We start from the raw sequence: 25,896 nt of genomic DNA, 5'->3' as shown, positions 1-25,896 counted from the left end.
GACACGTGGAGACAACACTTGGGGGGTCTGCTTCTCAGGGGCAAACAGGCCAAGCAACGGCTTGTGGTCAGTCACTATGGTAAAGGGCCGCCCGTACAAGAAATCATGGAATTTTTTTACGCCCTTCACGATTGCCAGACCCTCCTTGTCAATCTGTGAGTAGTTTCGTTCGGCTGCAGCAAGCGTCTGGGAGAAGTATGCCACCGGCACCTCTCTTCCATCCGGGAGTTGGTGTCCCAGGACAGCGCCGATGCCATAGGGAGAGGCGTCGCATGCCAGCACCACTGGCAGCCTCTCGTCGAAGTGTGCTAAGACCGAGTTCGAGACGAGCAAGTCCTTGACTGCCTGGAATGCGGCCCTTTGTCGCTGGCCCCACACCCAAGGGGCCCTTTTATCTAGGAGTCTGTGTAGGGGCTCCGCTACCGCTGCCTTATGGGGAAGGAAGGCATGGTAAAAGTTCAATAGTCCCAAGAATGACTGAAGTTCGGGCTTGCTCTTGGGCGCTGGGGCCTCACAAATGGCCCGTACCTTGTCACCGGTTGGATGGACCCCTTCTGCGTCCACCTTAAATCCCAGAAAGTCCACCTGCGGCACTCCCAGTAAACACTTTTCCCGCTTCACCTTGAGGCCCGCCGTCTGGAACCGGTGCAGGACGGAGCGGAGGCGGTCCTCAAATTCCTCTGGTGTGGGCCCGGCGATCAGTACATCATCGAAGAAGGGGGTGACGCCAGGAATCCCTTTAAGGAGAGAGTCCATTAGATTCTGGAATATGCCTGGTGCCACGCTAACGCCAAATTGCAGCCGCTTAACTCTGAATGCCCCTCTGTGCGTCACAATCGTCTGAGCCTCTGCTGTGGCTTCGTCCACAGGCAACTGTTGATACGCTTGGGCCAAGTCCAGTTTGCCAAAGATTTTTGACCCAGCCAGGGTGGCGAGGACATGGCTGACCACTGGCACTGGGTATGCATGGGCCGTGAGAGCCTTGTTTATGGTGCATTTGTAGTCTGCACAGATGCGGACCGAACCGTTAGGCTTGACGGGTGTGACAATTGGAGTTTCCCAGGGGGCGTTGGGCACCGGCTCCAGCACTCCTTGCTCCACGAGCCGGCCCAATTCCTCGTCTATGCGGGGTTTCAGGGCGAACGGGACCCGGCGGGCCTTGTGCCTGATGGGTCGTACAGCGGGGTCCAGCTGTAGGGCAATGGGGGGTCCTGTATATCGTCCCAATGCCCCATCGAAAACCCCTGGAAACTCTTTGCATATGGCGTCCACGTCCACTTGTAAGCTAGTGCGGTTCACCCCGGTAACGGCTAGCCCCAGAGGTCCAAACCATGCCAGTCCCAGTAAGCTAACGTAGGGGCCCTTAACTACCAGCAAGTCCAATTGTTGCTTTCGCCCTCGATATTGCACCCTGAAGGTCCCCACCCCCATAGTAGGGACCTTACGTTTCTGGGAGTCCCGGAGGGTGAATGGGGCCGGCCTTAGTTTGGGACCCCCATTAGGGCACAGTTCCCTTAATGTTCGGGCCGAGATTATGGATAGAGTTGAACCCGTGTCCAGCTCCATGCGGCATGGGGCTCCCTCTATCTGTACCTCTATATAAATTTTCTCTGTGCTGGGATGGGGCAACTGGAATACCTGGTAGTCCGTGATCTCCGTCGAGTTGCCTTGGTGCATGGTGCCGTGTGACCTGGGGCTCCTGGGTCGGTCATCTGATGCTTGTCGACGGGTGAGTCGAGCCCGACACACCCGGGCGATGTGTCCCAATTTTCTGCACTGCCTGCACTCTGCGTTGCGGAAACGACAGGTCCTCCTCTCGTGGTTCTCCCCGCAGCTTGCACAGTTCCCTCCTTCTCGTCGAGGCTGCTGTGGTGTGTGTGCTGCTTGAGTGCGCCGCTGTACTCGGTGTACTTCCTCCCTGTCAGATTCGGATTCGTCGGTGAGGTCTTCGTGGTAGACCCTCGGTTGGGATGGCGGGGCCGGTCGTGCCTCTTGCGTTGACCTCTCGGCGGCTTCGGTTGCCAGGGCTTCCTCCAGAGCAATCTGGAACGTGAGGTCTTTTTTGGCGTAGAGGCGTCGTTGCAACATCTCGTCCCTCAGGCCACCGACGAGGCGGTCACGAAGCATGTTCTCCAATTCTGAGAAGTTGCATAACCGGGCGGCTTGGCGGAGGGAGGTCACAAACCCAGTTATGGTTTCCCCCGGGGCTTGCCGCTTTGCATAGAAGGCATTTCGGCAAGCTACCACCGAGGGCTGTGGTGAGAAGTGCTCCTTCAGCCGTTCCATTATTGTTTTGTAAGAGACGGTAGCGACATCTCTAGGTGCAAGGAGAGCCCGGGCGATTTCAAACGTCTCCTCTCCACAGACGCTGAAGAATGTCGCCCTCTTCATGGCATCGTTGGTGACTTCTTTCGCTTGCAGGAGGAAGTTGAAACGGGCGGCGTACCCTTCCCAGTCTCCTGATGCTGGTTTGAATGGCGAGAAGCTGCTGTCGGTTGCCATTCTGGGTTCCTTGGGTCCTGGAGCTGAAGCCTGGATGCACGGTGCGATGCAGCGGTGCAGCAGGTGGCGGTGCTGCGGTGCAGTGCGTGGTGGCGGTCAGCTCAGCAAGATCCCACCTTCGTCGCCAGTGAAATATACTCAGAGTCAAGAGTGAATTTCATGCTCTTTATTCAGCTCATAGTCATCAAGGAGGAGAAGAGAAGACGAATGGCTCTTTTCCCCAAACCATCTGCTTATATACATTATTTACACAATGGGCCTTGCGTGATTGGCTACTTCAGGGCTACACCTGTGGGCCAATTATATTATGGATTGACTTCTGCCTGCAGCCTGATTGGCTGCTCCTACAGGCCAATCAGGTAGCAGATTCACTTCTGCCAGCCGCCTGATTGGCTGCTCCAGCAGGCCAATCAGGTTGCGGATTCACTTCCACCTGGAGTTGGATTGGGTAGCTCCCGCTGATTCTGAATCCTATTGTTCTAGGATTCAGCTCAGTACATAACAGAGGACATTAGCCATGCTAGTCTTGTGGGAAATTTCTGATGATCCAGGACACTCTGACAGATGCTCGGCTTCTGCCTGACATGCCAAGGAAGCCGGTCAAAAGCTGCCTCTTCTAAATTCCAACAGGTCCTCAGGCGTTTGTAGCCTAAGGTAATTTGAGTTCTGCATCCTGAATAAGCCAATCAAAAGGGTAAATTCTTCCACTCCAAGAAAAAAGCAAAGATTAGAGATGTATAAGGGTTATTTTGGTCACTTGACCTTCCACTTTCTGCTCAAGTGGAAGCTTAGCATCCAGATTCTAATTATAATAACACACACTAATGTGATAATTAGGGCTGCCTACAAATTGAAGTTATTTTTCTTACCTGATTAGCCAAGCTGTTGGAACTGATTAAGTGATCAATTAATCAATTTTATGAAACTTCAGAAAAATCTGATTTTTTTTTCAGCTGCAAAGAATTAAAACAAGAAGTGGGTGTGTGACTTAAGGGGTTATATTCCCACTATTGCCTTTAACAGTTGAGTGACAGGCAGATATCCAACAGATTGGGATGGCAGAGAAATTTGATTTCAGCTCACATTTAAAGGTGACCGTATCTCTTTCATGCTTTCTGAAACAAGATGTGAATCGAAGCAGAGACATCCTTCAGAATACACACTTTTGCAGTGCATAAAAATGCATATATGGTCATACCCTGGAAGTTGAACGGAATCTGTTCCGGAAGTCCGTTTGACTTCCAAAACATTTGGAAACCAAAGCGCAGCTTCTGATTGGCTGCAGGAAGCTCCTGCAGCCAATCAGAAGCCACGGAAGCCCCGTCAGACATTCAGCTTCCAAAATAGTTTGCAAACCGGAAGACTCATTTCCGGGTTTGCGGCGTTTGGGAGCCAAAACGTTCAAGAACGAAGCTATTTGAAAACCAAGGTATGACTGTACTGGTGTTTGTGTAATCCATATATTAGTGAAAACAATGCATAAAAATGCATGCTGTTAGGAAAATGCATGGCGTTGCAAAAATGTGTTCGCCTACTGGAAAATACCGCATACAAAAATGTGTGTATTAGGAGAATTTCATGCTGAAATGTGGAGAACTGAGCTTAAGATTGGAAAAGTGCAAAAGTGATAGAAAATCTGTAGCCTTCCAGATGGTACTGGACAACAAGACCCATCATCCCTTACCAATGGCCCTGTTGCTGGTGCTGCTGGGAGTTGGAGTCCAACAATAACATCTGGAGCAGGCATCCCCAAACTTTGGCCCTCCAGATGTTTTGGACTACAGTTCCCATCTTCCCTGACCATTGGTCCTGTTAGCTAGGGATCATGGGAGTTGTAGGCCAAAACATCTGGAGGGCCGCAGTTTGGGGATGCCTGATCTGGAGGGTTAAAGGTTCCCCACCCTCTCTTTTACACAAGGAGAATCCCAATAGGTACAGCCCTTCTGGCATGGAGATGCTGTGTGGGAAGCTGTGCCTGTTTGTAGGAACGAATTAAGACACTAGGAGAGGATATATTACTTAGCTATTATCTTTCCTTGCTCATGTTAGTGAGATCAGCAGAGTACCATCCTCTGCAGCTTAAACTTGGAAGTTAAGACAAGGTTGATTTAACCTTCTAGAAACAACAATCCAGGATGCTTTAAGGCAGGCTGGGTTTTCCTGGTATTATCCCTTTTCTCTTCAAAACCACAATCACTCACACAGTGTTTTGTGAAGAAGTAAAAGTAGCATTTACTTACATAATCTAGGTCTTGAAGCAGCGATGACAGTAGCAAAATGAAAGCACGTTTATGGCTACTATCTAAGTTACAAAAGTACAAAAAGCAAATTAAGAAATAGTGTCTGAGCTGCAGAGCTCAGGCATGGCATGTGTGGTCTGCTTGGAGGTATGATGAAGAAACAGAGGGGCGCCCAGGAAGGAAGGATGTAGTGTTACAGCTTCCTGCCCAGGCAGACAAAGGAAGTTACCTCACAGAGTTCTCTCTAGCAAATTTTTCAGGAAAGCTCTATGAGCCTCAGCACCTTCATGTGCCTATCTGGCCAAACATGAATTGTTGGTTTGACCGCAATAATGTCCTAGAGTTGCATTTCTGCAATTTTAGAGCAGCCCAAAAAGGCACAGAGGACATGTCTGTCTCCCTGTGTTGTGGGACAGTGTCCTACATTTTGACCTTTGTCAAGTAGCCGACTGGGTAATTGCCCCACAAATGAGCAATCTCTGGTTTTTCCTTCCACTTTATGTTCAGGATTCGATGAGTGGCAAAGGTCTTCAGGTTTTCTAATGGTTAAGCCAGCATGCAGAACGAAATAGTGCAGCAAGAGTGATTGCAGTTCGAGTCAACTTTTTAAAGTGTATGTTGGGGGAGAAAGAGAGAGAAAGCAGCCTAGTTTGGGGAGCTTGAAGCAGGCACAAAGACCCTGTGATAATCTGTCTGTGTTTCCTGAAGCCAAGGGGATTAAGGAGCCGCGTGCTACTCAGAACCATCATATGACGACCCCTTGATTCCTGCGGAAAGGCAACATTTTTCAGGCAGAAAGTTCACAGTCTAGAGAATGCTTTAGCGCTCAGGTCTTTCCCATCGTATTTGAGCCATGGGGCCTTTTGCAAATGATCTCCTGTTTTGGTGTATCATAAATCAGGTGGCTCGATGCGAAAGAATAGAAGGGTGGGGGCAGTGCTCCTGCAGCTCTGAAATTGCAGCAGAGGTAGCTGGCTGCCAACATTCTCTCTTGTTCACAACAATCGAAGATGCAGGAACCATGCCTTCTTTTTTTCACCTGGACCCCCTATTCCCCAAAGCAGAGAACGGTGCTTCTCAGCACCTCGGCAGGTGGTAGAAGCAGACCCAGATATTGGACTTGTCTTTCGAAGCCAGGATTTTTGTTAGGGGGGAGGGCAGGCCATTTGTAGGGGAGGCAGAACCTCAGTTTGCTAAGAATTTTTATTGATTTAGGGGGGACAGCTGCCCCCCCTGCCCCCCCTTGGCTACGCCCATGAAAGCAGCCATAATAAGGTCCTGAACCTCATTCCAGTAGATTGAGCAAAATGCAAGCTGAAAAACTCATCTACAGGTAGGGGAGGTTGCGTATATAAATCTAGAAATCACAGCATATTAAATATGCCTCTAAAAATGGAATAAAAGAGGTGGAGTAGCCTAACTCTTGATGCAAACTAATTTTAGTACTTCTTTATTTTTTATTGATTTTTAATGCAGAATGAACCTTTGTTAAAATAGCAGTTAAGCAGGTATGATAGTGATGATTATTATGATAGAGAGACTTTGCTTGGCATCTAAAAGCAGGCTGGCTTGTATTTTAATGTTTTGTTGGAAGCCGCCCAGAATGGCTGGGAAAACCCAGCCAGATGGGTGGGGTATTATTATTATTATTATTATTATTATTATTATTATTATTACTACTACTACTACTACTACTATTTTATTAACATGCCTGCCAGCATGTGCATACATGCGCATTTGACTTTGGATGTGCAGATTGGCGGGTGTGGTGATGTCAGGCATGCATGCCCGCGTGGCACGCACAGCATCCGTTCCCAAAAATTGTGGGTGCCCAGCCCCTTCATAGGGAATGTTGTGGGGGCTGGAGCACCCGGCCCCCAGCCCCAACCCAGCACCTATGTCTAAAAGACATAAGCATTGGCATTAGGAAGCCTTCACTGAGAGATCATTCCACAACTTGGGCACCAAGTTTCTCCAGCTGCCACTCTTGGCATCTCCAACAGGAACAAGCATCTGGAGAAGCGCCTTAGAGGATGAGCCGAACTTCAGAGCAAGTTTGTGCAGGAGTGCATGGTCTTTTATGAAAGTGTGCTCCTTTGTTCAGCAAGCTAAATTCAAATGGAGAACCCAAATGTCAATGTTCCCTATTTATGCCTTCTATTCCTCCTCCTTTTTTTATGGGATGGTTTTATGCATATTTCTTTATGTCTAGAAAATGCACAAAATCAGGCCTTTCTCTAAATGGCATGACTGAGGAACTCCAGGCCAGTTTTCTTTACCAATTTGCAGATTTGCTGCGCTGGGCTTGCTCAGCAATTGCACCAAGCTCTGTGGGATTTCCTTACCCACCCACCGCAGCCTTACCCAGCCCTCGATCCTCCTCCTTCCGCACAGAAACCCCATGAGGCATTATACCAAGCACCCAAGTTCCTGTGTGTGACCAAGGCTTCCACCCTTTGTGCTGCTGGTACATCAAAAGCGATCATGTGCTAGGCAGAAGATGAGATTCTCATAGTAAGTCTCTATATTAACTGGAGCCGAAGGGGGAAGGGGAGTGAGAGTTCCTTGGACGGAGCCCAGGACATGTGATAATCAGATTACAGAAAGTTGAGGGGAGGGGGAGGGATAGATGGAAGTGAGACTGGATGATATTCTGGAGAGATGTCGGGGAAATTTCTCAGGGCTCTGAAAGTGTAGGGACAGAAGCTTATTCCTTGCCAGCTGCCTAAACTGCTGGGCTCTAGGTCTGCTGCTGAATGAAGATGTCTCTCTTTAGCGTTGGCATCTTCCTGGGTATTCTGCCCTTCAGTTCTGGCCAGTTCCCTCGGGCATGTGCCAATGCCGACAGCTTGTTGAGCAAGGAATGCTGTCCCATTTGGTCTGGAGATGGTTCCCCTTGCGGGGAGCTTTCAGGTAGGGGATCCTGCCGCGAGATCCTACTTTCAGACGCCCCTCTCGGCCCTCAGTTTCCCTTCTCCGGAGTGGATGACCGGGAAGACTGGCCCGCCGTGTTTTACAACCGGACATGCCAATGCTCCGGGAACTTCATGGGATTCAGCTGCGCCGACTGCAAGTTCAACTTTGCCGGTCCCAATTGCACAGAGAGGAAGCTGAGGGTGAGGAAAGACATCTTCCAGCTCAGCACCAGGGAAAAGAACCAGTTCCTTGCCTACCTCAACCTAGCCAAGCATACCACCAGCAGGGATTTTGTCATTGCCACCGGGACGTACGCCCAGATGAACAATGGCTCGACGCCCATGTTCCGAGACATCAATCTGTACGACCTCTTCGTATGGATGCACTATTACGTCTCTCGCGACACACTCCTTGGAGGCACCAATGTGTGGCGGGATATCGATTTTGCCCACGAGGCTCCGGGCTTCCTGCCGTGGCACCGTCTTTTCTTGCTCATGTGGGAACATGAGATCCAAAAGCTCACTGGAAACGAGAACTTCACCATCCCCTACTGGGACTGGCGAGACGCCGAGAGCTGCGACATCTGCACGGATGAGTACATGGGAGGAAGGCACCCTAGCGACCCAAACCTACTCAGCCCAGCCTCTTTCTTTTCCTCGTGGCAGGTAGGCACAGGGAGGTGGGAATCTGTTTCTGCTGGGTTATGCAGAGGAGAAACCGTACCTTTAAGTCTCTTTGTGCACCAGAATGCCACGAATAGCTGTCGAAACAAAACAAAACAAAAAAATTCCTTCCAGTAGCACCTTTGTTGTTGTTTAGTCGTTTAGTCGTGTCCGACTCTTCGTGACCCCATGGACCATAGCACGCCAGGCACTCCTGTCTTGCACTGCCTCCCGCAGTTTGGTCAAACTCATGTTCGTAGCTTCGAGAACACTGTCCAACCATCTTGTCCTCTGTCGTCCCCTTCTCCTAGTGCCCTCAATCTTTCCCAACATCAGGGTCTTTTCCAAGGATTCTTCTCTTCTCATGAGGTGGCCAAAGTATTGGAGCCTCAGCTTCACGATCTGTCCTTCCAGGGAGCACTCAGGGCTAATTTCCTTAAGAATGGATAAGTTTGATCTTCTAGCAGTCCATGGGACTCTCAAGAGTCTCCTCCAGCACCATAATTCAAAAGCATCAATTCTTCGGCGGTCAGCCTTCTTTATGGTCCAGCTCTCACTTCCATACATCACTACTGGGAAAACCATAGCTTTAACTATACGGACTTTTGTCGGCAAGGTGATGTCTCTGCTTTTTAAGATGCTGTCTAGGTTTGTCATTGCTTTTCTCCCAGTAGCACCTTAGAGACCAACTAAGTTCGTCATTGGTATGAGCTTTTGTGTGCATGCACACTTCTTCAGATACTTCTTCAGATGAATAGCTGTGTTTTTCTGCATATTTGTATTGGCATGCGGAGCTGCCTTAATCTACCTTCGTGAAAGCTCATAGCTCACTAGTAAGTTGAGGTGGGAGAGAAGTTAGATTCAGTTTGCATTTAAAACCTAATTTACATTCACCAAAGCAATATGCGAACCAAAATGCTGGCATTCATTGATATTTGCACTCCTCCAAATTTTGCGGAGCAGTTCTCCAGCTCAGTGATGCTTCAAAAAAAAAAAAAGCACATGCATTGGTAAAGTCTGCACAGAAATGCAAAGATTAGTGAAAGTGGCATACAAAAATGCACTTTATTAGGGGAAGCTGTAATGCAAAAAAAAGCTGTGTGTTATGGAAAATTGCGTACAAAAATGTTTGGAGAAATTTGCACTAAAAGGTTGACGAGTTTTCATGAAGAGTTTGTTTTTCAAATCGCAAACATGTGGAAAGTCAAGGCTGGAAAAATGAGAAGCTGAAATTGACACATTCAGCCATCCCTTGCGGTAGAGCATTTCTTTGCATGCAGAATATTCCAGGTTCAATCCCTGGCATCGCTAGGTAGGGATTGTCCCCTGAGGGATTGTACCACTGCCGGCTAGTGTAGGACACACTGAACTAGACAGGCTATTGGTCTGATGCAATATAAGGCAGATTTCGATGGTCCTAGCTCAGGCCCCTGTATCTTGAGTGGCAAGGGCTCCCAGTCAGGGAGGCCTCCAGAGTCTGCCTGCCTCCTCCCACTCAGCCGCCCTACAGCTGGGGGGGGGGGAGGCAGTGGGCAGACCGTTTGGGCAGTGTGGAGCCCAGGAGAGACACATGGCTCAGGCGCACTGCAGGCGGCGCGGTGAGTGCCGCCCAGCATTTTGTCAACCCCCCCCCCGTCATGACACCTGGGGCAGACCGCATCTACCGCACCCCCCATCCTCCACCCCTGCTCCCCGTCATTTCTATCAAGGGGTCTTCCCCCACCAGCACTGATGCATGAGATCCTTCTAACTGGAGATGCCCGTTTCCCAAGCGTAGTTCTGCTAGTGACTTACAGCATATTGAAAATGCAATGTGCTCTCCAAGAAGCAATTGGGGACTATAATATGTCAAAACGCAAACGACCAAAAGATTAAAGCAGCAGCAAAATCCATTTTGTCAGCTGGTTTACAATCCAGGCAGCCACACACAAACACCTGGGTAAACAGACAGCCTGAACGCCAGCAGGTAAGTGGCAGCTGATTGGAGGAAGGAGACGGAGTTCTATAAATGTGATTTTTACCTAATTCTCTCTGCTTCTGGTGATCAGGCTACAAGTTTATGTAGCCAAAATAGAAACACATGCACAAGGCAGCATTCTCCGCAGGACTGGGGGAACGCTAAGGTTTAAGTAAGTACAAAAAGGAAAGAAACCCTACAAAGGTGGAACCCCCCAAAATAGGCCAATGAGGACTAAGTTACTCAATGGCTATGGTATGCTAACTAGCTTTCTTGGGTGGGGAGGGGGGAAGATGCGTGGAAGGGAAAATTGGCTGGAATCCTGAAGGGAAGAACTCCATAATGCATCGTTTTGTTGGGAATCCCACTTGTACCAGTTTGTTATCTTTGGTAGCCTCTTTGCCTCACCATGAAAGCGGATAAACCAAAAGCTGATCCTTCAGCAAAGATGGGCACTTTGCAAGGTTTAAGAGGGGTTGTAGCCTCAGATGGGAAGTATAGCCCTGAGCACTCCTCCTCCTCCTCCTCCTCCTCCTCCTCCTCCTCCTCCTCCTCCTCCTCCTCCTCCTCCTCCTCCTCCTGCGATCACTCATAGCTGAGTAAGATTGTCTTCCATAAACACGGTTTTAACAATGAGTCCGTAAGTAACTAAGGAGGCCAATTCTGGATCCACAGTGGGGTCATTGATTTCTGAGTGGGAATTGATCACGGTGTGGATTTGCCAAGCGTGCCTTCCTCTTAGCACGTTTCTCCCTTGCGTCCTGAGTTCGAGTGTCCTCAAAAAGCCCATGACACCTTTGGTAAAGCCTGTTCTCCGACTGGAGCGCCCGCAGGCCAGTGTTCCCCAGTTGTCAGTGTTCATACTACATTTTTAAAGATTTGCCTTGAGACAGTCTTTAAACCCCTTTTCTTGACCACCAACATTACGCTTTCCATTTTTAAGTTTGGAATAGAGTAGCTGCTTTGGAAGACTATCAACAGGCATCCACACAACATGACCAGTCCAAAGAAGTTTGCCACTAACCAAAGTGCATATGTGATATCAAGCAATGGGATGTAACCCAATGTTGTAACTGCCCTGGGACCTGTGGGTATAGGGCAGTATACAAATAATAATAATAATAATAATAATAATAATAATAATAATAATGGTGTGCATTATATTACTTAGGAAGATTCACACACAAAAATCACACACACACACACACACACACACCCCTGTGTGTGTGACTTCAAAACAGGCAAAGGTGGGAGCGGGGCAAGAGGAGCAGGATGAATCAATGAGGCAAACAGGGGGCAAATTTTCCCAACCCCTGCTCCTTCAAACTTTGACTCAGAGGAGCTCAAGCCTTTCCACCCTCTCCATTTTTATCCTCAAAATAACCCTGTGAGGTAGGTTAGGCTGAGAGATGGTGACTGGCCCAAGACCACCCAGTGAGCTCTGGTCTTCCAAGATGCTAGACCAGGGTTTCCCAAACTTGGTTCTCCAGCTGTTTTGGGGGCTCAACTCCCATCATCTCTAGCTAACAGGACCAGTGGTCAGGAATGATGGGAACTGTAGTCCCAAGGCAGCTGGAGATCCAAGTTTGGGAAACCTGTACTAGCCCAATGTTCTAACTGCTACACCACACTGTCTCTCAGTATTTGGCTCTGTGATGGAATAAGCATGGGTTCGTTTGTTTTTGCAGATGGGGTTTCTATGTGTGCCACTAGGGTTGCCATATTTCAAAAAGTAAACTTTTTTGAAAGTTTACTTTTTGAAAATTTGTTGTTGAGCTTTGAACCAATATAGTCGAGCTTTATTGGGGAAACCTCTCCACAAAATAGTGATTTTCAGCTTTTGGAGCTGTTCCCACTGCTTTTACATCCAGGTTTTCCCTGACATTTTGCCAATTTGGCAAAATCCCCCCCTGACGCCATTTTTACACCCGGAAACCCGGACATGTCAGGCATTTTCCTGATGTAATATTCCAAGTCTAATGTGTGCCAAATTGCTTATGGCCATCAAGCTTGAAATGTTTAGAGCTAAAAGAGTGGAAACATAAGCACACATGTCAGCAACTTCTTTCTGCAAACAGGAAAGTCCCTCCAACTTTCCCCCAGAGCCAAGATTTTAGAAATGAATCAATTAACTCTATACCTTAACAGACAAGAAAGGAGTCTGAGTATTCTCAAGGGAAATGTCGATTCATTTAGCATCCTTTGTCGCTAGAGAAAGTTTTTGCTTTTTATTATGAAAGATAGTCCCAATTAACCTGTTTGGTAGAGAGCTGAGATTTTTGTTTTGTAAAGTGTGTCATTTTGATTATTGTTTTTTAAAAATCCAATCTTAGGGCCTCAAGCTATGTGGCAACGCTGAAAACAGAACCAACAGGATAAAATATAAAACACTGTCTACTGTGTTGTAGATTAAGCACTGCCTATTGTAGCCAGCTTTGGGGGGGGGTCATAGTATGGCTTTTATGACTCCGTTAAATCAGAGATGGAGAACCTGTGATCCTCTAAAGTCATAGTAGGGTAGAGTTGGAAGGGATCCCAAGAATGATCTGGTCTAACCTCCTGCAGTGTTGTTGGATTCTAACTCCCATCAGTCTCAACTAGCACAGCCAGCGGTGAGGTCTAATGAGGATTGTATGCCAATATTTGGAGGGTCTACATTCTATGCTGTTCCAAATAAGGAAGTCTTATGGGGCTTCGGGAAAATGTCTGGGCAAGGATTGGGCAGAAGCCGATGGTGTGGTGGCACAGTTCACCTGAGCTCTGGTTGGTTGCATATGCCTGGGCTGGGTGGCACAAGGCGCCTGGCCACCAGGGGCGCGGAAGGGGCGCCGAACAGCTGGTGTCTGGGAGCAGCTGCTGCCGGCACCCCCCACCACGCGCCTGCTGCCACTCTAGGCAGGAGTCTCGCTGATTCTGCTTCATGGAGGAAGCTCAATGACCGCGCGCCACTGTCGCGCCACTGTCGCGTCCCGGAGCACCCGGAGGGGCCGGTCCAGGGCGGGAGGCCAAGCAGCCCCCTCTGCGGGAGATGGGCTCTACTCCCAGGCCAGCCCCCTGCAAGGTGGTGCGTGCAGTCCAGGCTCCGCCATCTTCCATCTCCGCCCCTTAGCCACGCGCTACTGCCGCTGTGGGGGGGGGGGGGCGCCAGAGGATTATTGAACCATGGTGCTGGATACCCTTAAGACATTACTGCAACCAACCAGAGCTCAGGTGAACTGTGCCACCACACCATAGGCTTCTGCCCCATTCTTGCCCAGACATTTTCCCGAAGCCCCATAAGACTTCCTTATGCTGATTACTGGGCAAAGCTGCAGTGAGGACAGCATGGTGCAAACGCACTCACAGAGCCAGTCGGGTGCATTTGCACTGCGCTGACCTTGCTATCTCCTACCCCCCTCTCCTTCAACCTCCCAGTGACGTGACTGACTAGAGTTCTGGTTAGTGGTGCTGCCCCAGCCCATTGCTTTGTGGGCAATCTCACAGGGGTGTAGTCGTTTGCATGCCAATGGTGCGTGTGGCCACAGGCAAAAGTGGGCGGAGCAACAGAATGCAATTTTCACTTTTGTATAGTAGGCTATACAGTGGTACCTCTGGTTAAGAACTTAATTTGTTCCGGAAGTCCGTTCTTAACCTGAAACCGTTCTTTTAAATAAAATAAAATAAAAATTAATCATTTTTTCAATACAACAACCACAAAAGAAACATACTGTACAACATAAACCATAATAACAATAATAACACAATTTGACAATTAAGATTTGAATACACTGATATACCTATGACTACACCTTTTAAAAAAATAAAGTCTTTATTGATTAAAATGATTAAAATGAAGATTTACAAAAAAGCAATCAAGGAAAAAGGAAAAGATAAGAAAAGAGTAAAGTAAACATACATACACAGATACAATCACAAAACATACAAATTCAAACACTCATACTAATACAAACACATTTCTCTTTCTACTATTTACATTATTTCTACTTTCCTTTGACCTCCAATTATACTTGCTGCATTATATATTAACTGGGTACTTCTGCACAGTTATTTATCTTAGTTACCTTTTTCCTTATTTTATTCATAGTCTCTATCATATTTGTCGTTTCATATAATAATTAGTCACCTTTTTAACAATATTTTCCCACCTCTCTTTCCTTCCCCTACTTCCCACCACTATCCGCCTTATCACTTAAATATTCGTTCAAGATTTCTTCATTATTATCCATTTTTATTTTGTGTCAACATGCAATTCGTTCGTATGTAGCTAACCTGTCCATATTATCAATCCATGTGCTCAGTGGAATCTTTTTGTGGCTCTTCCGATTCATCAAAACAAGGTTTTTTTTGCTTCTAATATAGCAGGGTACATCTCTCTTTTTTTGACCCCTTGAAACCATTCTTAACCTGAGGTACCACTTTAGCTAATGGAGCCTCCCGCTGCCACCGCATGATTTATGTTCTCATCCTGAGGTAAAGTTCTTAACCCGAGGTAGTACTTCCAGGTTAGCGGAGTCTGTAACCTGAAGCGTTTGTAACCCAAAGTGTTTGCAACCCGAGGTACCACTTACAGGGGAATCCCTGCTTAAGTGGGGGTTCCATTCCTGGCTACCCCATACACCCGTGGGACACACAGAAGTCCCAGTCCAGTCCACCCCTGCCTTGGCCTGCTCCCACCCCACCCCACCCCACCCCAAGCCACCCTATTCCTCCCCTGCCCTACTCCCTTTCGGCTCAGAAAACGGTGCATGTTCCAGAGGTCATGTGCGTGATGATGACACACATGTGAGGGAGGGACCTGTATTGCAGTCATGCACATGTCAGAGGCTTCCATTCTTCATCCATATAAAGAAAAGGTGTTAATATATCGAGTATATTGGACTCCACAATGTTTGCATAGATATGTACTGTCTATTACAGACAGGCGCTGGAGTTTGAATGCTGAGAACGCCTCTTTTGAGACACGTGACGTGGCTTGGTGAATTCCGTTTGGTCTGAATCAGTTACAGTGGTACCTCGGCTTGCGAACACAATCCGTTCCGCGGAGGCGTTCGCTCGCTGAGGCATTTGGGCGCCGAAGGCACACTTCTGCGCATGCGTGAAGCACCGATAGAGTGCTTCTGCGCACGCGCATGCTGCGCAGATCGCGTCTGCGCATCTGACGCTGCGGAACCCGGATGTAAACACTTCCGGGTCCGCGGCATTCGTAAACGGAGGCGTTCGTAAACGGAGGTAGGCATAAACCGAGGTTCCACTGTACAGAAATGTTGTACTGGGGAAATCCGTGATATTTGCAAGTGTCCGTGTACTTTTAAACTATATTCCTGTAGTATGGGGATTAATGGCTGCACAACAAAAAATGGATTTTGTGAGCTCTTATGGTGGCTAAGAGACTTACACTTCAAGCTTGGAAAGATAAACACCCACCATTTTTTTAATTTTATTTTTTTGCAATGGTCCTCTGACCAGGCTACACTCAAGCATATTTCAAATGGGCATCAATTTTGTGTTGATACCCGTGTGCGCAACTGCAGGGCTGATATCAGCTTAAAATTCCTGAACTGTACCCGCAATGTGGATTGGTGGTCTATTGTTATATTATTTGGTTATTATTGTTGCTATCTATTTCCTTCTTTTTTCTTCTCGTCTCGTTTTGTTTCCTTCTTTCTTTCCCGTGATAAATCTGCAAATAAAAAATTATTGCTTTTTTAAAAAAAGGGGGGCAATTCTATGGCAAGATCTGTTGGGATGAGCAGTTTAGGATGAGCAGAAGATCTCTAGCTCAGTCGCTGTTAAGTCCCCAACTCTGAGTCAGCTGAAGATACACTGGTTTAACTTGCTCACCCTGCCTCAGCCTGGGCTGCTGTAAATCCCTGGCAAAGGGGCAATGGCGGAGCTTTATGCTCAGGCAGTGGGGCAGAGAGCAGGTGGGGACTGGGTTGGTGTGTATCCTAGGGGCGGGGCGCCCAGCACGGGTGGGGGGGGCACCCACGAAGGCACCCTGCCAGGATCGAGTTGCCGGGGGCGGGGCACTCCCCCCGCACTCCTCTTCCTCCGTCAGTGCAAAGGGGGAATTCCAGGGGTGTGACTCAGATGGGACCCTCAAGAGAAGAATTAGGCTGGATCCTAAGCCCTTTCAGCTCAGTCACGTGGCCTGGCTTGTTTTCCTTTCGGCAGGCTTAGGCAGGGCAGCAGCTGCCCCACCGCTGAACAGGGTTTTGATCTATCTGGTGTAACTTAATGCCAAGTTACACCAGGTGGCGCTGTGCGTTAAACCACTGAGCCTAGGGCTTGCTGATCAGAAGGTTGGCGGTTCGAATCCCTGTGACGGGGTGAGCTCTCGTTGCTCGGTCCCAGCTCCTGCCAACCTAGCAGTTCGAAAGCATGTCAAAATGCAAGTAGATAAATAGGAACCGCTACAGCGGGAATGTAAATGGCGTTTCCGTGTGCTGCTCTGGTTCGCCAGAAGTGGCTTTGTCATGCTGGCCACATGACCCAGAAGCTATACGCCCGGCTCCCTTGGCCAATAATGCGAGATAAGCGCGCAACCCCAGAGTCCCTCACAACTGGACCTAATGGTCAGGGGTCCCTTTACCTTTACCTTTAATGCCAAGTTAACCTACACCAATATGCTTTGCACCAGCTTCTTGTGCATAGGATTGATGACTGAAAAGCAGGGAGTGGGATCTTCCCAAAAGACAACAACAACAACAACAACAACAACAACAACAACAACAACAACAACAACAACAACAACAACTTGTTATTTATACCCCGCCTATCTGGCTGGGTTTTCCCAGCCACTCTGGGCGGCTCCCAACAGAATATGAAAAGCACGACAAAACATCAAACATTAAAAACTTCCCTAAACAGGGCTGCCTTTAGATGTCTTCTAAAAGTCTGGTAGTTGTTTATTTCTTTGACATCTGATGGGAGGGCGTTTCACAGAGAGGGCGCCACTACCAAGAAGGCCCTCTGCCTGGTTCCCTGTAACCTCACTTCTCGCCGTGAGGGAACTGCCAGAAGGCCCTCAGAGCTGGACTTCAGACACTCCTCCAGGTAACTCTCCTTGCAGGCATAATAAGGACAAGGGTTCCAAAGAAGATGGCAAAACTATTTATGTATGTGACAACCACAGCTAGAAAATAATAATAATAATTTATTATTTGTACCCCGCCTGTCTGTCTGGGTTTCCCTAGCCACTATGGGTGGCTTCCAACACAGATTAAAAATACATTAAATGCACAGAAATGGAAAGGAGAGCAGGTTGCAGCAAAGGAAGAGTGGCTTTTGAAAGTGATGGACTATGCAGAAATGGCAAATCTGACAGTGATATTAAGAGATAAAAATGATGATTTTTTTTTATATAGAAGACTTTAAAAAAAATACTATAGTCAAATGAAATTGTGGGCAGGATTTGAGATAAAAGAAGCAGAAGGGAAATGATAAAATAATTGCAACGGAGATTTTATCTGTTTTGTAATAGATAAAGATATACTGTAGCAGAAAAGGTTTGAGGATAAACACTGCAGAAGTGGAGGTGGGAAGTCAATTTAAGAAGCAATGCAACTATTTGCACAAACTTGACATGAGTCAGCAGTGTGATGCAGCAGCTAAAAAAGCCAATGCAATTCTGGGCTGCATCAATAGGAGTATAGCGTCTAGATCAAGGGAAGTACCACTGTATTCTGCTCTGGTCAGACCTCACCTGGAGTACTGTGTCCAGTTCTGGGCACCACAGTTCAAGAAGGATATTGACAAGCTGGAACGTGTCCAGAAGAGGGCAACGAAAATGGTCAAAGGCCTGGAAACGATGCCTTATGAGGAACGGCTTAGGGAGCTGGGTATGTTTAGCCTGGAGAAGAGAAGGTTAAGGGGTGATATGATAGCCATGTTCAAATATATAAAAGGATGTCATATAGAGGAGGGAGAAATATTGTTTTCTGCTGCTCCAGAGAAGCGGACACGGAGCAACGGATTCAAACTACAAGAAAGAAAATTCCACCTAAACATTAGGAAGAACTTCCTGACAGTAAGAGCTGTTCGGCAGTGGAATTTGCTGCCAAGGAGTGTGGTGGAGTCTCCTTCTTTGGAGGTCTTTAAGCAGAGGCTTGACAGCCATCTGTCAGGAATGCTTTGATAGTGTTTCCTGCTTGGCAGGGGGTTGGACTGGATGGCCCTTGTGGTCTCTTCCAACTCTATGATTCTATGATTCTATGATTTGATATGAAGATTATTGTGAAAAAGAATTAAAAGAAAATTATACTAATAATGCAAAAGTGGGGAGCAGGCATTAATGCAGTTCAGTGAGACATTTCAGTCAGGCAAAAGCAAAAGCAGTCAAGATGTGCATTGAGCAGAGAAGGTATTGCTTGGGGCATGTCCGCTGGGGGCCACATTTCACACATACACACCCCAAGTCTGAGGTTTACCACTCCTGACTTAGGCAATTACAAAAGATTCCTGCAAGTTTTCACACAACCCATTAAACAGCTTTTGATCCCTCTCACATTGGGTAAGTTCAGAATTCAGGGAGATTTCTTGCAACTCCCAGCAGTGTAAACAAGAGGAGAATGCACTCGAAAATGGGGTGGAGGGAGAGAGATTTAATGCCAGAAGGCTGTCAAGTCCAGAACAAAATGAAGAAGAAGAAGAAAAGGATGAAAGAGCTAGGAGGCACACTATTAAGGGCTTTGTGGAAATTCAATGGGCAAATAAGAAGCAAAAGCATCTTTTTTAAAAAAAGAAAACACTTTCTTTGACTGGGGAGTCTCAAAGAAACAGCTTTTTAAACTACAAAAATATAATGACACTTACACGGGAGATCAGGGAGCACTCAAGACTTGTTGTGGATTTGTTGTTGGGGGGGGGGGTATGTGAAGTATATCCATTTCAAACTCTGCTTCCCCTCTTCGAAAGAAAGGAGAGCCTACTTTATTCCGTGGAGATGTTGCCATGGAAACAGCGATAACTGTGAATGCATGCTAAAATGCTGACTTCTCCCCCACTCCGCATGCATCCCAACCTTTTCCTTTTTCCCTCAGCCAACTGTTGTTACTCCTCTGCATTTGCAAAGCATGCTTCCCTCGTTTAGGGTCTTCGGAGGTACCTGCTCCTGCGATCAAAACTGTCAAAAACAGTTTATGTTCCCACACACAAACACATCCCTCCGAAAGCTAATCTCTTTTTTAAAACAACAACAACAACATGGATTTCATCTCCTCTCCCACGCTGCTGGACTGATGAACAAAGGGGGACTGAGGACTGAGGAAAACCTAGAAGCACTTTTTATTTAATTTTTTTTAAAAAAAATCTAACGCTCCTAAGAGATGCAAAAAGGCATCACCTCCCATTTCACCCTGTATTAGTAACACACAGCCCTGTTGCTGTTCTGCTGCAATTTGCCTCCCGCCCACCTCGTAGTCTGCTGTGGCAAAATTTCAAAACTTACATCACTTATGTAATTGACCACATCATCATTGTGCTATTCAACCCATTCATTGCAAAGGAAATGCAATACAAATTAGGAGTAGGGGAAGTAATCAGTTCCACACCATTTTCAGACGTAAAGCAACCAAAACAATAAATACTGATTCCGGACATGGGATGGATAAGTGAACACCACCAATTTCTGCCAGAGACACCTGGCTGCCCCCAAGATTGAGGAGTCCTGGCATGCGTCATGTGCATGTAACAACATGCAAGAGCCGTGCACACATTGCCGCATCATCTAGATACAGTGGCACTTCGCAACGAAAAAATCGCAAGACAAAAGCGTTTTGCGATTTTTGTGAAGACTCGCAAAACGATGTTGCCTATGGCCGTGCTTCGCAAGACGAAGTAGCCTCACCACCCTGCGCTCCAGAGGAGGCTGCGGTTTGGATTCCGACGGCGACGGGAAGTGAAGCCGCCGCCTCCGCCGCCACCGGCTGGCCCTCCGGCTGGCCCGGGTGGGCAGCACAGCCGGCAGCAGGCCTCGTCTGCGCCTCCCCACTGCCACGCGCCTGCTTCGCGACAGGAAGTGAAGCTGCTGCTGCCGCCGGCTGACCCTCCGTCTGGCCCGGGTGGGCAGCACAGCCAGCAGCAGGCCTCATCCGCGCCTCCCCACCGCCGCCCGCCCGCTTCGCGATGGGAAGAGCCTTAAAAACATCCGGCCGTGGCGGGTGAGTCGGCACCTTTTTTTTTTTTGCTTTTTTTTTTTTGCTCTCTTTTTTTGTCCATAGGAACGCATTGATTAAATTTCAATGCCTTCCTATGGGAAACCGCGCTTTGCAAGACAAAATTTCGTGATACGAAATGACTCGTGGAACGAATTAATTTCATCTTGCGAGGTACCACTGTAAGGCCAAACACTCTGTAGGATCTGATTGCTGAAGCTGTGATACACAACACTAGGATACACAACCTATGACTTTCCAACGAAGATTGAAGGGGCCAAAGACACACCAACTCCCACAAGTTGGCACACCCAGCAGCGGAGGAAGCCGCTTGGGCACCTGGGGCGGCACGCCCAGGTGCAGGGTGAGCCGCCCATAGGGGCAAGGCGAGGGTGGGGCACACCGTGGGGCCTCCAGAGTCTGCCTGCTTCCTCCCACTCAGCTGCCCTACAGATAGGGGGGAGGCAGCAGGCAGAACATTTGGGCAGCACAGAGCGTGCCCACGCCCAAGCCACTGCATCTCTCCCAGGAGAGACGCGTGGCTCAGGCGTCCTGTAGGCCCCGTGGTGAGTGCCACCCAGTATTTTGTCACCCCCTCAGTGGTGACACCCGGGGCAGAACGCCACCCACCGCACCCTCCTTCCTCCGCCCCTGGGTACACGTGATTTCTGCTCAGTCTCAGATCCGAGAAGGCAGGCCAATGCAGAATGAATTTAGACAAAAGGTCTGTTGTCAGGATGCTGTCAGCGACTCCCAGCTGGTTGCCCAGGAAAGTATAAAGACAAGGGAAGGTGTCATACTGTCCCTTTTTATTCAGCAATGACAGGGAGAGGCTATAGAATCCAGCCTCTTAGATAATGGCATTTTCTCGAGTAAATCTCCACCTCCCCGTCTCTCCCACTTCCTCATTCATCACTTCTACGGGTGCTGCTACATGCCCTCTGTCTTTGAACTCTTTGCTCTCCTATTTTCAAGGCTTGCTGGGTTCTGGGAGAGGGGGGCCTGGAATGCTTTCTAAAGACACCATATCTGTCGGCTGTCGCCCCTCTGCTGCCTCCTCCTCCTCCTCCTCCTATTGGAAAATAATATATATGATAAGAATAATATTGGAGAGAACTGAGTATTGAAACTTGTTTAACCTAAATGGTATATCCCAGTTTCCAGTGGCCCTTTAAAGTATGCTTCACGCAGAGTATACACAGTCAGAAGTCGACCTGGCTAAGAAAACACCACCAAGAGCATAGGGAATTAATCTCCCTTATATGAAATCCCTTAGTAGCTGCACACTTGTAAAAGTATGCAGATGAAAATACAAAGTGTTGGGTTTCTTTAACTGAAAAACAAACTGACTCTAAAGAGACTTTAAACTAAAGATAAATGCTTTCTCTCTTAGCAACATTCCAACCTTCAACCCATTCCAAACCTCCCACAAACTCCCACATAACTCCCATTAAACTACCCAAGAATTAACAGCAAACTAGCATTATAACTAAGCAATCATACTAAGATTCAACTTGGAATCACTTAAACTGAGAACAACTGAGAGAGTGATCTACTAAGAGATGAATCAAACTGAAAGATCTAACTAAGAGATACAGAAGGCTTTTTGGCAGAGCCTTATATGCAAGAAGCAGAGCCCACGCCTGTGAGCAATTAACAGAAACACCGGCACCTGTTTCTCTTAAACAGACAGTATTTACATTAGACCGGCTCTAAAGTAACTTGACTATTCAAAAAATCCAACACTCTCCCATTATTTCCCATTCCCCCCCCCTTCTGCCTCTGAGCTGTGACCTCCCACAAACCCCTGTTGTAAATCTAAACTGCCTTCCTCTCCCTCCTCCCTGGAAGGGTTAGGCTGGGGAGACGGTCTCCACCAATCCTTCTCTGCCCAGTCCCTGACACCTGTTCAGGCATTCACTTAACCATATGAGGGCGTTGGGTATGTTTAGCTTGAAGAAGACAAGACTGAGAGGTGGTATGGTAGCCATCTTCAAATATCTGAAGGGCCACCACATGGTCGCAATCAATGGATTCAAATCACAAGAAATGAGATTTTTGACTAAATCTCAGGAAGAAATTCCTGATGATAAGAAATGTAGTTGCAGCACATGGCTCCCCCTAAGAATCATGGGAACTGCAGTTTTATCCCCATGGTGCAACCATTCACATCCCCCTTAGCAAACTACAGTTCCCATTATCCTTTGAGAGAAGTCATGTGTTTTTACAGTATGGTGTGTACAAAGTCTTAATGGCTTCCCTGAGATGGAGAACTCCATCTTAGCCTTACTCAACAAAACATGCTTAGAAACCATTTCAGACTTTGGGCTGAACGTATGAAGATCTGCAAAGAAACCCCCAATGCCCAGGTACATTGGGGTTGCTGCTTGTGTGCACACCCCTGCCACACCTCCACATTCTATTTTTTAAAAAATTATTTTTATTGGATTTTACATAAAGAAAAATACAGAAATATAAAACAATATCATCAGATCTTGTTTCTTCAATGTTCTTCACTTATAAAAGAAAAATACCCACATTAATAATCATACTTTTCAACTCTAAGTCTAAACATTTCGGACTTCCTCATCCCCCCTTCCTGAGTTCTCAATAATTCACTAATTGTTGCAGTTGCCAACTCAAAACTCACATTCTTTCTTCCAAATTATAACTTCTTTTTAACCATTAACTCTTCATACTTCACATTGCCTTTATTACCCAATATTCTCTACCCTTTCACCCAAAAATGTTCAAAGTTAATTAACAAACTCTTTTACCCCCTTTTTATTCCCACCCACAAAACTAAGTCTACCCCCTTTCCTTGGAATCGGTGTCTCCAGAGATTTCAGCCAGCTCCTTAATACATTCCAAATTCAGACCATTTTTTTTTATCAACCAATAAAAATTAATACAATTCCCCCTCACCCCACTCCTGCTCTGTCCCAATCTAAATTTTGCTGAACCCTTCCCCCCCCCTGCTGTATTCCCAACACTTTATTTCCAATCTCACACACTTCCACATTCTAAACTCTCGTATGGTCCGGCAAATTCCTGAACAAGGCTAAAGATTGTTCTCATTCACACTCTTTTGAAAATGACAGATTCCGAGATAATGTTCCACAATATGCTCTGCTTCCCCTGCAATCTGAATGAACAAAGGTATTGAATGCTAGGGGACCATTGGCAGCCGTAAAATTAGAATTGATTTCATACATTTGTTGAATGCCTTTAGATGGGTGCGAAATGTTTGCATACCTATACTTTATTTATAGAGAAGAAAACATGGTTATAGGAAGGTTAGAATAGAAGTCAGGGTGGGCGTTTCTTTGGAGGTACGGAGACTTGCTGGGGAGAAACACTGTTGTCATACCAACATGAATCAAAGGCCAGATTTTGAATTGCTTTCCTGCATGGATTCTGACAGTGACACTGTAACAGGAACAAAGGATGCTGCATTATATACCAGAGTCAGATCGCTGGTCCATCTACCTCAGCAGACATTGAGAGGAAGAGGCTCTCAAAGCAGGAGTCTTCCCCACCTCTGCTTGCAGACATCAACAATTGAACCTATGACTTTCTCCCATGCAAAACATGTGCTCTCCCACTGAGTAAATAGGTAATCAGTTATGTTTTACTCAAGTTACTCACCAAAATTGCAAATGCTTGTATGTATTACCATGTATTTAAATTTGATTGGTTGGTAACTGAATTCCAGAGAGTTCTTTAGCAGTTCTCATGTGATTGGCTAACATTGGTCACATGGGAGGTATCTAGTGAAGGAGAGACGCCATTTTATGTGAAGCAAGATGACTGTGTTTTAGAATCCACTGTGAACACTGCTAAGTTGAACAGAGTGTCAGAGTGCTTCTTCTCTGCTTGGAAGAAAGAGAGCAAAGCTGCAGGAGAAGATAAAATTAGAAACCCTCACCTAGGAGCTGCAAGGCAGGACCTAACTGAGATACAGAAGGCTGAAAGTGCTGAGCTCTGGAAACAGGAAAATACAGTTGTTTGGAAGTTAGAAGAAGAAACCATAAGCCCATGTGACTGTAAATATTATAGATTCAGGAAGGTAGCCGTGTTGGTCTGACACAGTAGAAATATATATACATATACATATATACATACATATATATATATATATATATATATATATATATATATATATATATATGTATAATGTCCAGTAGCACTTTGGAGACCAACTAAGTTTGTTCTTAGTGTGCATGAAAGCTCATACCAAGAACAAACTTGTTGTTGTTGTTTAGTCGTTTAGTCGTGTCCGACTCTTCGTGACCCCATGGACCATAGCACGCCAGGCACTCCTGTCTTGCACCGCCTCCCGCAGTTTGGTCAGACTCATGTTGGTAGCTTCGAGAACACTGTCCAACCATCTCGTCCTCTGTCGTCCCCTTCTCCTTGTGCCCTCAATCTTTCCCAACATCAGGGTCTTTTCCAGGGAGTCTTCTCTTCTCATGATGTGGCCAAAGTATTGGAGCCTCAGCTTCATGATCTGTCCTTCCAGTTAGCAGAACAAACTTAGTTGGTCTCTAAGGTGCAACTGGACAATTTTTTAAATATGTGTGTGTGTGTGTGTGTGTGTGTCTTCCCTTCCGAGTCCCGGACTGCAGAATCTGGGACCGGCAGCCTTGTGCCACCGGAAGTTGCATCGATGTATCTTCCGGTGTCACTTTGCCCTTCTATGGGCACCAAAAATGGCCGCCGCCGACACCGGAAGTTGCATCTATGCACTTCCAGACATGCGTAGATGCGACTTTTAAAGCCGGCGGCAGCCATTTTTGATGCCCATAGAAGGGCAAATTGGAAAGAAAAAAAATGGCCGCTGGCAGGAGAAAATAACGGAGAAAAACGGGAGACGAAGTGATACGGGGGACCACCGGGAAAAGGTAAGTAAAAACGGGGGTTTCCCGGGGAAAACGGGGTACTTGGCAGCTATGGTGTGTGTGTGTGTGTGTAAATAAACATTATGTTTTAATTCATCCATAACAATAAGTTTCTGCAAGTAAAGTTTTTGAATGCTAAAGTCTGGACATTGGCTTAATGTCTAAAGAAGGGTTTCAGTCATTTGAGCTTCTTAGCTGCGATTTCGCTACTCTGACTTCAACATTGACATGAACGGACATGATGACATTCGACCCGTTCATTTCAGTGGGTCTGCTCTGACTAAAGCGTAGTTGAATACCACCCTGAGTTCCAATGTCATGATTTCTAAGAACATAAGAAGAGACCTACTGGTTCAGGCCCTTCTTGTCCAGTCCACTGTGCTCACAGTGGCCAACCAGTTGCCTCTGGGAAGCCCCAAAATGGGAACTGAGTCCCTTTCCCCTCCGCCCCCCATGGGATTCAGAAACATTACAGCCTCTGACAGCTGAGGCAGAACAAGGCCATCAGGGTTAGCAGCTGTTGAAACTCTTTTCCTCCGTCAATTTTCTTTTAACATCATCCAA

General features: G+C 47.0%; 1 protein-coding gene across 1 annotated transcript in view; it reads left to right on the top strand.

Annotated features, from left to right (window-relative positions):
• The first annotated feature begins 7,384 nt into the window (after nt 1-7,384).
• Nucleotides 7,385-25,896, top strand: part of TYR (tyrosinase) — a 62,613-nt gene continuing 44,101 nt past the window's right edge. Inside the window, exon 1 of the mRNA XM_035116603.2 lies at nt 7,385-8,323. Within this exon, the coding sequence (XP_034972494.1) occupies nt 7,499-8,323 (825 nt within the window). The 5' untranslated portion in view covers nt 7,385-7,498. The remainder of the gene's footprint in view (nt 8,324-25,896) is intronic.

Source organism: Zootoca vivipara, chromosome 4, assembly GCF_963506605.1.
Source record: "Zootoca vivipara chromosome 4, rZooViv1.1, whole genome shotgun sequence".
In the NCBI taxonomy this organism is placed as follows: domain Eukaryota; kingdom Metazoa; phylum Chordata; class Lepidosauria; order Squamata; family Lacertidae; genus Zootoca; species Zootoca vivipara.
This window is presented reverse-complemented; position numbering and strand designations above follow the sequence as displayed.